Source organism: Canis lupus, chromosome 20 (assembly GCF_011100685.1).
Source record: "Canis lupus familiaris isolate Mischka breed German Shepherd chromosome 20, alternate assembly UU_Cfam_GSD_1.0, whole genome shotgun sequence".
Classification (NCBI taxonomy): Eukaryota; Metazoa; Chordata; class Mammalia; order Carnivora; family Canidae; genus Canis; species Canis lupus.
In genome coordinates, this window is record NC_049241.1 from 25,049,873 (window position 1) to 25,063,192 (window position 13,320).

Sequence of the window (13,320 nt, forward strand, 5' to 3'; positions counted from 1 at the left end):
TTGGAATGCTTCTCTCTGGCTGCGTGGTAACTAGACCACAGGGGATGCTTTACATTTGTAGGCACACCCTTACCTTGCAGAGTCTCAAACCCAACTTCCAGAATCTCAGTGTCCCAAAAGAGCATCGTACGGGCACGCTCACAAGCATTTGGAAAACATCTGACAATAAATATCCATTTTATAATACTTCTATGGAAGAGACCTGCAAGATAATTTTAGGTCAGCCGCTCAAGAGGTTCAATGAGTTCAACATCTTTTTGCCACATATGTTGTTTCATTTGGGGGTAGGGGTGAGGCTGGAGGACCTGACAGTTTTGTTTAAGGAAATGTTCATGGGTATTCTACATAAATTACTGTTTTGTGTTCCTTGGTCTCGAAAAGTTTAAGAAACATTGACATAAAGGACCTCATAAATTTGGGGACCCTTCAAATTCCATTCTTAGGTTTATTATTATTTTGCCGAAAGGCATTACAACACAGAGATCCATTTCTTCTTGTCCAGATGGAAGGTGTATGTTTATGTGGATTACAAATGAAACATAAAAACTGATTAAAGCCCTGGGTAGATGGGTCCGGTGTAACATTTTTCTGATAGTGTTTCTTGGGAATCATATTTGGATTGATTTACACACATATTTGAGCATTGCTTTGGGCATCACTGCTGAGATCATGCATAAAAAGACAGAGAGAGAGAGAAGCGAGGCACCATTATATCTGATAGCGTACTTAATCAGAGGAGGTAGGTGGAGAAATAGAAGAGGAGGAGGGAAATAAGGAGAAAGGAAACCAGTAACCACCAGACATGCTCCTCTGGTTGAGGCAAAGTTTAACATCTCAATTAAGATAAGCCCTCTTAGAATACATCAAATGGGTAACAAAACCCTTTAAACACGTTTCGCTTTTTTTTTTCTTTTTCTTTCTGAGCAGCAGCTCTTCTCCTCCGTTTCCATAAAACACAAAGTCAGCTTTCATTTGCTGGAGCAAGTGTTTTTGGAAAGACTTGACTTGCTGCATTTGTGCAGTTATGTTAGAAACTTGCATACACTTGGAAAGGGACGGGAGACACCAGCAAAAACCAAAACGCCCAGAGGGGCAGCTATATATTAGGGTGCTAACCTTTCCCCTTTCTCACTGCACGCTTGCATGTGTGTGTGTGCGTGTGTGTGTGTGTACACGCGCGCTCGACCTCACGGTGGTTTGGACACACATGGCTACTATGTTCGGACTTGTAAGGGCTAAACTTAGAAGATCTGCCACAATCACTATTTTTCCCTTCTACTCTGTCTCCTGAAAACCGGCTTAAAAACACTCAGATTTAAACAAACGAGCAAACAAAGCAACTGTCCATATGAAGCCTGGAGCATTTTCAGAGGTACCCTTTAAGCGAGGGTTAGGGGCGGGCGTGCGTGTGTGTGCACCTTTGAGACCTGGTTTCTGCAGCCCACGCTCCCTTTGGTAACTGAGGACGCACTGCTGGATTTGAGAGGTCAAGAACGAGTCAGGAGCAGGACGGAGCTCCAAGTTGCGCGAAGAGGAAGGCGGCCAGCCCTCTTGAAGTGACTGGTAGGAAATCTGCGGAGTTTGAAATCTGTGCCTTGGGTCTCGCAGGGCGCCTGGCGAGTGGGCACAGACTTTGCTCCCCATCCCCGGCCCTATTTACAGCCAGGGGAGAAGGGAAGGAAGCGGGTGGCCAGGACAACTGCAAAAGCGGAGGCGTTACCCTCTTAATCAACTTTCTCTCCTCCCCTAGACCCCGAGGGCACGTCTCGCCTCCACTCCCCAGCCCGCAGCCGGCTTCTCCGCCGCCAGACGGCACGTCCCCTTTAAGGGTCGGAGGCCGCCTCTCCCTTTCGCCTCCTCCGGGTCCCCCGCCCTTCACACCTTGGGTGGGAAAAGGGAGCGGGGCGGGGCCTCCGGGGGGCGGGGCCTCCGAGGGGCGGGGCCTCCCGAGGGGCGGGGGCGGGACCGCGGCGAGCGCGCCAATGGCTGCGCGGCCTGGTCGCCCTGGTCTCCGGCAGCCAATGAGCAGCGGGCCGGGGGGCGTGGCGGGCGCCGCCGCGAAGTGTCCAACGTGGGCCGGCGGGAGGCGGCGGGCGCGGAGCCCAGGGGGTGTGTGAGGGCGAGCGGCGGGGGCGGGGCGTCGGGGCCCGCCGGGAGGCCCGCGGCGAGCGGCTGATTGTTCGGCCGCGAGGTCGGCGGGGCTCTCGCGGCGCGGAGGAGCCGAGCGCGGCCCGGAACTGCGCGCGCGCGCTCAGCCTGCGGGGCCGGGACAGCGGGGGCGCTCGGGCCCGGGGGTGACCGCGCCGTCCAGCTGCGGGGCGCTGCGGGGCGCTGCGGGCCGCGACGAGGATGCGTTCGGGCGCGCGGCTCGGGCTGCGGGACTGAGCGCCTTCCGTGCAGGCGAGGAGCGCCGGCCGAGCCGCTGCCCTGCTGCCGGGAGCCCGGGGCTTGCAGGAGCGCCGCCGGGGCGGCCCGGATGGGCGCGGGGCTCGCGGCCCCCGCCGGCGGCTGCGGAGCGGCCCGGGCAGCGCGGGCGGACTAGCGCGGCCGGCCATGCCCCGGCGCGGAGCCTAGCGCGCCGCGGAGCCCCCCGCCCGCCCGCCCGCCCCCCGGGAGCCTCGCAGCCTCCGCGCCCGGACCTCGCCGCGCGCTGCAGACAAGATGGCGCGGCCGGTCCGGGGAGCGCTCGGGGCCCCGCGTCGCTCGCCGCGTCCGGTCCTGCCGCCGCCGCCGCCGCCGCTGCTGCTGCTGCTGCTGCTGCTGCTCCGGCCGGGGTCGGCGGGGGCCGAGCCGCGAGCGCCCTGCGCGGCCGCCTGCACTTGCGCGGGGGACTCGCTGGACTGCGGCGGGCGCGGCTTCGCGGCGCTGCCCGGGGACCTGCCCGCCTGGACGCGGAGCCTGTGAGTGCCGGCCCACTCCCCGAGCCCCGGGCGCTGCCCTCGGAGTCGCGGCGGCGGGGGTGCCTGCCCCCCCGGGTTGCACGGGCCGCTGGCGGGGAGGCTGGGCGCCGAGGAGCGGGCGTGGGCGCGGGGCGGTGGGCTCCGGGAGGTACCCGCGGGGTCTGCAGGTGAGCGACTGCCGGGGAGCCGGAGCGCGCGTGTGCGTGTGTGTGCGTGTGTGTGCGCGCGTGTGTGCGCTGCAGAGCGGGAAACATCTGGAAGCGAGGGTGTCAGGAAGCCCGTCTGGGGTCTGCGGGTCTCTACTTCTTTTTTTTTTTTTTCCTTCCCCCTCTCCTGTAACCTGTAACCCAACTCTTGGGTGTGTGAGCTCCTCCGCCTTCCAGTGCGCAACGAAGGAAGGTGACTCTTGGCTCCAGTCTTCCATTTACATTATTTATTAGTGAGAGTGCGTGTGCGTAGCTGCCTCCGAGTCCCACAGGACCGTGGTGGCCTGACTTGGCTCTGGCAGGGGTACGAGCCTGCCTACACCCACGTTTGGGGGCTTGCAAAGTTCCTGGATATGTGACTGCTGTGTGTGTGTGTGTGTGTGTGTGAGTGGGGTGTCTTGATCCCTTTCCACCTGATGGGCATTAGGGAACTGTGTTCCAGACCCTTCCTGTCTATTCCTTAGGGGCCCTGTAGGGCTTCCTGATGCAGTGGGGTGGAGCCCCACACTTCATTTCTCCCCCGTAAATGGTGCAAATTAGGAGTAGTGCTACTTCAGGAGAAGGTGCCAGGGTCCTGGTTGCTAATTTAAGCTGTCTGTTTCACCTGAAAGAGGCTCTTTTCTGGGCTGTCAGGATCTCGGCCTGTGACGACTTTAGTGGGACCCTACTTACAGGAGATTTGGCAGGAAGAAACCGCTTTAGACGTCTGTAAACATAGTAGAATAGAATAGGCGCTTTTCTATTCTAAGAAATCTGGTTCGAGAGTCAAAAAAATCCTATCCAGTTATGGGTAATTAAGCATCTCTGCAGAACTAGCAGTACCTTCTAGAAAAGGCCTCGCTTGAATCGTCTCCTTTTCAGTTGCATAATTGGACACCTTTCCTAGAACATATAGGGGCACGGGAGGAACCTCAGGCATGACATTCACCAGTTTAAAGAAGAGAAAACTGGTGACACAAGTTTTAAACGACACCTGTGGCTTGGTCTAAGAAAATGTGGTCTGGGTATCTGGAACCGGGCACGTGGATCTGTAACTTACCACGCAGCCTGATGATCAAGTACTGTGGAGTTTTGAAACTGGATTTTTGTTGGGGTTAGGTTTTTCTCTGCAATTTTCTGCTGCTTCTGTGGAATTCACTGACTTCGTGAAAATCAGTGGTCTTGGGGGGGGGGAGGGCTAGGGGGGTTAATACAGGAGGTGGCTGTTAAGTAGTGGGAGACAGAGCCCAGCATTGCCAGATAGAATCCTGTTTACTTGGGGCAGTCTGGGGTATGGTGGTTTTCCCTTTACATATTACTAAGATAGTTTTTAAAATAAAATCATGTGGGCAGAATCAGAATAACTTCTGAAGTGTTCACCTGTTGGAAGAATGACTACCAGTGCCATGTGTCAGTGGCATTGTGGGGAAGGCACTTAGTACAGAAGTGGTGACTGCGCAGAGAGGACAGGGTGTCCTCTTATTTGCACTTCCCGGTGGTCACAAGATCCACTTTGCCTTGTCCTTTAATTTTTGGAGCAAAACTAGCCACTTTCGGGGCTTCCTGTTGCTTAGGAGTGACATTTCACATGACATAAGTACCTTTTAAATTGCAGTCTTTTCTCTTTTACTCACACATTTGATGACCAATAAATTCCAAACTGCCTGCTTTGAGCCTCACTAGATTTGATCATGCTGATTATGGTGTTAACCGATTAGATTTTGAGATATGAATGGTGATTTCTGATTAGTATGTGGCAATACCATGTTACAAAATGGGTATCTTTTGAAAAATATGTGTGAAGTCATTTTTTTCTGATTAAAGAAAAATGAAGTGTGTGTGTGTGTGTTTTCTAGACCAGATTTCTTCATTTAAGTCATTAGTCTTATTCTGAGTTTTCCATCGGGATATTTATATGGTTTAAATTCCTGGCTATGATTCAGCAAGACTTTAGGGGAGAAAGTCTCTGTATATAATAAAATAAAATATCTTGTAGTTTCACCAAGTTTATACCCTCCCAGTCCATTGTGTCTAGAAAATGCTTTGAGCTCATTTATAACCCCATGAACTAGATTTACTGCAGCTAGTTCAAACAATTTCAGGCTATGGGTTGGAGATAGAAGGGGACCTGTGGCTTTATGGAACTTTTTTTTTTAACTTTTGTAAACAGAGCATCTAATTTTGGAGTTGCTCCTAGGCCTAGTGTACAGAAAGTAAGACTTTTTAATAGTAAATGTAAATGCAGTTTGAATAGGAAAAAAATGGAATGGCAGTGGTAGAAGGGAAAATGCGTTCATTCCTGGAGCCTGAGGATAACGTCTTCACAATAACTTATGGTTGTAGTAGTTGAGCCATAACTGAGTCTGCCATCCCATTACGTAGGTGAGATTGGCATAGTCCAACCAGCACATTCATAAATAGCACCAAGCATTGCCAAGCCTTATTCCAACTTCCCAGAACCTTAGAAGAAGTTGAACTTCTTAGAACTTAGATGTTTGCTTTCTTTGAAATTATTTTTGAGAGCAGGGCTTCAGAAGCTGTTTGAGCAGTATTAAATACAATTTACCTTAGACTCTTCCCTGTGGCATAAAGTTGAGCACAGTATGTGGCTAGTGTAACTGTTCTGGGACTGAATGGTGGCTTATGGGATTGTGATTGGAAAGAGGGCAGGCCCCGGAGGAGCAAATCCAGATTCTCAGTCGTTCTTACTGGGGAGGGAAGGTGACACAGCATTTGAAAACCAGGATTTTGACTCAAGGACTCCTCGTGCAGTTATCCGGAGCCACATTCAGATGAGTGTATTGATTTGGGTCTCTTTGTATTACGTCTCCTTAGGTATTTGCGGTATCAAACCTGGGGGCTTAAGTCTAACCTTGTCAGTTCTGGCACAAAAAGTGGTGCTCAAGATTGCATTAGAAAATAAACACCAGCCAGAGGTTGCCATTGTAGTTGTGTAGCAAAGAGGGCCTTTGTCTTTCAAATTTTACAGCTGTGCTAGAAGGGCCAGGTGTGCAGGGTGTTGTGAATTAAGGATTTGGAACGTACTTCCCATCCTGTTTATGCAAATTAGACTTAAATTTGACTTAAATCATTGATGATGACCAGATTGTTCCAGAACCTCAGGTGAGATGTGTGTGTGTGTGTGTGTGTGTGTAAGAAGTTGATGATTGTAAGGATTGTCCTCAGGTCTTCCCTTCGGCCCATTTTTCTCTTTGTGTCCCTATATAACTTACAAAGAACTCATCAGACATCATCCAATTTCTGAGGATGGACAAAGGGTTGTTGGGAATATGGGTTAATGGCCAAAAATCTGAAAGGTACAAGTGCTTTCAGAGTTTTGGGGACATTTAGCTTGGGCTCAGAGTCCTTTCCTTTGCAACAAGTGTCAGAAGCCTGGTCTCCCTTCCCCTCCAAGATGCAGTGTTTGTCTATTACTAGTTCTCTGACACCTGTTTTGAGTAAGGGAAGTCTGGCAAATAAAATTAGTTGCCTTGAGAGAAAGGCACACTATTTCAGTCCCTCTGATATGAAATGATAGCCATCAAAATCCAAATTTGTGAATACTGTGAAATTAGGAAGCGTATGGAGACTCCCGGGTTCCCAAATAAGTGAACTGTGTTGGCACACAGTGCCCCTCTTGCCTTCAGGATGTCAGAACTGTTCATGCCCCCTTTCCCAGGGACCGTTTTCAAAAGAAAATATCTCTTTCAATAATTACATTTGGTCACTAGATTTCACAAACTTTGGACTCTGGAATGTATTGTCAGGAATAATTCATCATCTCCAAAAAACTGAAGATGTTTCAATGTAATAAGAGCTCTTTCCTACTAGATGTCCCGATGTCCCGGCAATCTAGCTCTGCTCCTTTGGCTAGAGATTTCTCTCCCTGCAGAGCTCATTTCTTTGCCTGTGTTCCCCATGCAGCCTGCCCTGAGCGCGTTGGGATGGCCTCTGGCTGACCTTTCTCTCCCTCAGAGACCATGCTCACAATGAAAGGGCCTCTCCCCCATTCTGCAGAAGTGTCTCCTTGGTGCAAAGGCTGTTCAGCATCCTCCCTTTCAGGGTGGACAGGAATGCAAGAGAGCCACTAGGGTTTTGTGTCACTTAACAATGCACCTGGCCCAGTTCTGTGCACCTGCTGAAGCCCTGAAGGCCTGTTAGGGAAGGGGAGGTTATTTAACATAGCCTGTGGTTATTTTAAAAGTGACAACCACAGGAGAGACAAGTCTGGAAAAGGGATTCATTGAATTTAAAGTCTCTATAAGTAAATAATGGATGTTGGTTGTACCACCGTCTTTTCTTCTTTTTCCCCATTTGTTTAAAACTCCAAGGGATTCTTCTGACTTACTCCATAGGTTGAAGGACTTCAGGTTTTCCTAAGCAAGCCTAATTTTCAACTCCTTTTGAAAGAGCTTGGGGACATTTACTCGTTGGGGACCTTCCCCCTCCTCAGAAACTGCAATTTGAAACCCTGGGGGTCTTTTAAAAGCCAACAGGACTCTGGGCTGTGTTAATATTCAGAGCTGTTTACAATGGATGCAGTTTCAAAGGCTGAAGGCATTGTCTTGAGACAAGAGGGAGGAGGGGTAGAAGCAAAATTCCCAGGCAGAGGAGGGAAAATATCTAAAAATCCCCAATGTTCCTTGGCCTGTGGGAAATTCAGGGACTGTTAGTGGTGTTTTTCTATGACTTATGCATGACCTTGGGCCTATGCGGTCCCTTCCATCTGCCTCATGGATTCAGTTCATGTTGTGTGTCAGTAATGTGATTGTCCTCTGCTTATGTGTCCAGTTCAAGTTTGAGAATCAGTTAAGAAGCTCAGATCTGTTCGTGTCTTCCCACGCAAAGAAGTAGGACTTTAAAGACCAAAGGTTAAAATTTTCACAGTAGTTTACCCACTTGAAACCTTCACTTATTTTTTTATATAACTAATAGACTAATAACTAATAATTAGGCTAATAACTAATATAACTAATAGTAGAGTTTAATAGTACAGACTCACCAGTTAATTGGCCAATTCCATGATTGTGGCTAAGAAAGTTTTGACTGAAAATCTTTTTTTTTATTTTTATTTTTAAAAGATTTTATTCATTTCTTCATGATAGACAGGCGGGGGCGGGGGGTAGACAGAGGGAGAAGCAGGGTCCATGCAGGGAGCCCGATGTGGGACTCGATCCCGGGACCGCGGGGTCATGTCCTGAGCGGAAGGCAGATAGATGCTCAACCTCTGAGCCACCCAGGGATCCCAAGAAGTTGCCAGTTTTTATGCTGGTTTTTGTTTCTCGTTTTTTTAATTTTTTAATTTTTTTTTATTTTTTGGAGGGAGTATGCTTCTGGATTTTTCTTATCCAAGGACTTTTTTGCTTTATATGTTCCTATATTATTACATTTTTTTTAATAATCTAATACTTTCTATGTGGTTTTTATCCAAGTATGTTCTGCATACTCTTCTGAAACACAAGCTGTAAGCCCAGCTGCTTACAGAAGTCACTTGGTTTCTTAAAAAACTGTTCCTTCATTTCACTGGGTTTCAAGCGTTTTTGTGTTTTGCCTTCAGTTGTCTTTGTCCTCAAAATGAGCATTCCCTGTGTTGGGTATTGGGTTGGGTTGTTGGTGGGGAGGAGACTGGGTGAGGGTGAAGCTTTCTTCACTTCCACTCTGTTTCATATGTGGATACCCTCATCCCTGGTGATCACACCCGGCACACACCCTTCACTAGGGAACTGTGATGAAGAGATTGCAAATTACTTCGAGAAGCCATCCCTGGCCCCACCACCCCACAGCTCCTGTGTGATTTGGGGCAAACGTCCTTCCTTTATCTCTAATAAAGGGGATTGTATTAGTCCAAGTGGCAGCTGCGGTGAAGACAGATACACATGTGTTTAGTCCACTTCCTCAATATAAGTCTGTCAGTTCACTGCTGATTCTGGAGCCCAGTTGCGAGTTGAAAGCCTCAGTAACTCAAGGTTTACATCTTCTCACGGCCAGTCCTTCCACGTCAGATTTCTTGGTGACAGATGCTTCCTAGGAAAAGCTGACTTGTCCGAAATGAGGACCTGTTTTGGAGTTGGCAGGTGGCAGGGCTCACATCCCATGCAGCCTTCTCTCATGAAGTTTTTGGTGATATGTATAAAGTGAAACAAGTAAAATTTCATATGCCCTTGGGAATCTTAGGCCAACCTGGAGGGCTGGCGGGAAGCTGTGAACAGTTGCAGCAAATTATACAAATTATACAATTAGCAAAAATTATTGAGGTGGTTTATAAATGTATTCCAGTTGTGCAAATACTTCTGTTCCTTTAGCATTATCCTTTGGGAGGTGGCTATGGGAAGGAGGCAGAGAAGTGAGAGGCCCTTAAACTAATAGTTTTATCCTATTATTTCCCTGGTTTCACTGAAACTGAACCCTACTGAGACGCAGGTCGTGCCTCTAGGTCGATAGCTTGGAAGCCTGCAGGTGCGCCCTTCCAGGCAGGGGTTAGGTTTCAGACTCTGGGGCCAGCTGAATGCTGCGCTGTACCCATTTCTCTTTGGAAATATTTGAGAGTGGAGGAGGGGTGAGGGGTGTTGATTGTTGGGTTGTACACAGAGAGCTGAAGAGCTCTGACATTTTTCATTTGTTTTGGTTTGTTTGCAGCTATATTGTATGGGACACGGGTGGTGAGCACAGGGTCATGTCTGGAATCTGGCAAGGATGCCACCTGAAAAGCCATTTGCTGTTACTCCTTCTGCACCTGTACCTGTGTCCTTTCCCCAGTGAATGGCCGTGATTCACAGCCTTGCCCACATGAACGGCTATGATTGTTGGCGTCTTTATTACTATTTAATCTGGCATAACCGGTAAAGCCCATTGTGTGAACAACCAATCCGTTCATCTCTGCAAGTCCTAATACATCTTGGTTTCCTTATGAACCAGGATGCAGGTTCCAATCACTGCTTGTTCAGTTTGTTTTGGCAAAAGGTGGCATTCAGGGAGTTTAAAGAAAGCATGGTCTGTCTCTCTTTAAGCACTTCGCATTGATTATTCTTTAAACTTCTGTGGTGGACAGGTCTCTAATCTTCTAAGATCTGCAGGGTTTTGTTTTGTTTTGTATTTTCCTCAAGGTCTCATTATTAGGAATTTAGTGAATGAAATGAATGAGGGTCTGTCCAGCAAGCAGAATTACCTAGTTGTTAAGAAACAAGGTGAAAATGAGGATTTTTTTAAGCTGATAAAAAAAATCCACAGCATCATCATCTTCTGAGGCTCCTTTATGCAGCATTTAGCAAGTGACCCCCCACCCCCACTTCCTATCCTTTGTTCCTTCCACCAATTTATAATCTGTCATTCAAATAATTTGTCACTTAAAGCATACATTACGCTGATAAAGTCCTCTCTCTTGGTGCATTCTTGATGATAGCCTGTTAGAGACTCTGAGAAGTATCTAACTTTTGAACTGGAGGACAGATAATCCTGCTTTCTGCCAAACCTTAATAGTTGCAGAGCTCTTTGCTTTCTTGAAAGCATTTGTGTATCAGACATTAGCGCTTTGGGCTGGTTGGAGAGAACTTGACCAGGCAACGTCTGCTGGTCTTGAGTATCTTTTCTTACCTTTTTTATTAAGGAGCTACCAGACATCTCTGGAAGTGGATAGGGAGAGGTAGTGAACTCTCTGTACCATCCACCAGCTTCAACAATGATCACCCCATGGCTCCTCCCGTTTGATCTGTGCCCCAACACACTTTTCACCTTTCATGTTTTTTGGAAGCAAATCCAAACATACCATTTCATGTGTAAATGTATCAGATATTATTATTATGAACAGCTTTATCAAGATATAATTCACATACCATACAGTTCACTATAGGGTGATTTTAAGAAATGTAAATTTGAACAACTTTTGGGGAAAAAAAAAACCCCACATCATTTAAGTGTGTTTTTCCAAAAGGAATTTTGGTTAAGCTGTCTTTACAGAATGTTTATTGAGCATGTACTGTGTGCACTCTGACTTTGTGTGTTCTAAGAATAGGATTCCCCCCCCCCTCCTTCTTCTGGGAGGTGCTTAGAAAGTTCTTTGGTCCTATAGGCCTTTGCCAGGAGTATGCAATTTTGAACTATCCTCTCTCCCCACATAGCTCTTCATTGAGATGTTTCTACAATGCTATTAATTGCTGATTAGAAGCCACTTGTGAACAAACATAACTTCGAATGGGTCATTTAAAAAGTGATATTTCAGATCTTGTTGGTTAATAGAGGGGTAATTAGCCGTTGGGTGTAGTTAGGTCTCCAGTCTGAACCAAGTTAACTGTTGTTTACTTTGCAAGGCCTGACCCTCCAGCTGTGGCTACTTGAAGCTGCTTTAAATAGAGTGAGAGGCACCCTGGAAGAAAATCCTCCAAAAGCAAAGAACTAGGTTCCTGGAACCCTCTGTGCTTGATTTAAACTTCACAGTCTTGAAAATGCTTTTCTTCAAGTAGCTGCAGAATGGTTTTGTTTTGTTTTGTTTTGTTTTGTAGAAGTTTAGTTTCTCCACAGCCTGCACTGCTGTTGTTATTTAGGAGAGACCCTTTGAGAGTTTATGCTGACTGCTGCTTCGTTAGGAATCTGAATGGGAGTTCCTTGTCTCCAAGTTCCGTTTGTGATTGTGCGCTCATCCTGGTTTATTGAATGATTTCCATATCCTATTTGTGAAAATTGAATTCCATATTGATTATGGGGCGTTCAGGGGTTTTAAAAGCTGTGCAGTGTGGTCATGTCAAACTCAGAGACAAAGTAAGCTTAATTAAACTTCTGTGATATTTGTTTAGATACCATCTTACAGTGAATTCTACCTTTGAAAAAGTGGAAGTACATGCCAGAGGCCTTATAAAAATTTTTTTGGGGGGAGGGTTTAAAATTAAGAAATTTTGACTGTGAATTTAATAATCTGTTTTGCAATCTGGGAGAACTACATTCCTTCATCTGATTTCAGCGGTGTGATACGGTGGTCTATCACCATGCAACTTGCCTACGTTGTAGTTTGTGTTTTACCTTTAATTATTTTTTGTTGTTGTTAGTGATTTCCTCTCTCCACCTGGGCTGGTGTGAGTTTCTGGCATACAGGCTCACAGTGCTTGCAAAACTTATAAACAGCCAGAAGAGCTCATTGCTTCCAGGAAGTTGGTTGTTGATGCAGTGAAGTGATGGATGCATGCAGAAGCTGCAGTCTGGAGGGGCTGGGGTTTCCTTCTGTCTTTGGAGGAGAGGAGATCCAGAAAGCAAACTGAAATGTTGTGTAGCTGTTAAAGCCTGCCTCGTCCCAAATTCCTCTGAATGTTTGCTCAGATTTGGTGTCTGTGTAGGACTCTTGGCCACGGGTGATTTGACCTCATCAAGGGCCGTGCTTTGCCCAAGTGAAAAATCAAGAACTCTTCTAATGGAGATTTTTGGGTTCTTTCACAAGTTCATTTGAAACAGTACTTAGAAATGATTAAATTATATTGAATTCCAGATGCTCCTAAAATAAAGACTGGCTGACCTCAAATATTATTTGTTGTGGGGGGAGGTCTAGGGAAATTTATTATATCTGAAATCTTGGAATTCAGTACATCTTTCTGGGCAGAAAGGCGACATTTTCATGAAGCTTCATAAAGGGGTTCGTGACCAAAGAGGGATTAAAAACTATTGAACTAAAAGGAAAAATTAATTTTCTTAAGGCTATGAAGGCAGAAATGTGGTAGGATGAAAAAATAGCCTGTAGCTGGGTATCAGGAGACCTTGGGGTTTTGTCCCAGCTCAGCTCCTGATCGGTAGTGTAACCTTGGGCTAATGAATTAATTTCCTTTCTGGAAAGGGATGTATGACTTCTAAGACTCCTTATTTTCAGGTTTATGATTCTCTCCTAATTGAAGCAAAGAGGAAATAAGCTTACTACTCATTGGACGGTACAAATTAGAAAATTGAACTGTGTGTCTAGCATACTTCCTTAAAAGTGATCTTTGTATGTCTGGCAGTTCTGAGCAGAATCCTCAAATGGGTACCTGGGCAGCAAAGGAAAATGAGGTGTGCGTGAGGACTTCTGAATGAATAGGCCTTTGGGTGTTATTGAAGCAGAGCAAATATTCCATGGTATTTCTTTGGCCATTGCCTCTTTCTTTCCCTTTGGAAAACTCAAAACTTTGGAAGCTAATGAAGACCTACTTTGGACTTTTGATTTAGCTTTTTAAGATTTAGGTTAAAAAAAAAAAAAGGCAAATAAATTAATGGCATGTTTTCCA

At 46.7% G+C, this 13,320-nt stretch overlaps 1 protein-coding gene across 2 annotated transcripts in view; it reads left to right on the top strand.

Annotated features, from left to right (window-relative positions):
• The first annotated feature begins 2,661 nt into the window (after window positions 1-2,661).
• LRIG1 (leucine rich repeats and immunoglobulin like domains 1) overlaps window positions 2,662-13,320 on the top strand; it is a 110,843-nt gene continuing 100,184 nt past the window's right edge. For both annotated transcript variants that reach the window (XM_038565891.1, XM_038565892.1), the window contains exon 1: window positions 2,662-2,900. In XM_038565891.1, the coding sequence (XP_038421819.1) occupies window positions 2,662-2,900 (239 nt within the window). The remainder of the gene's footprint in view (window positions 2,901-13,320) is intronic.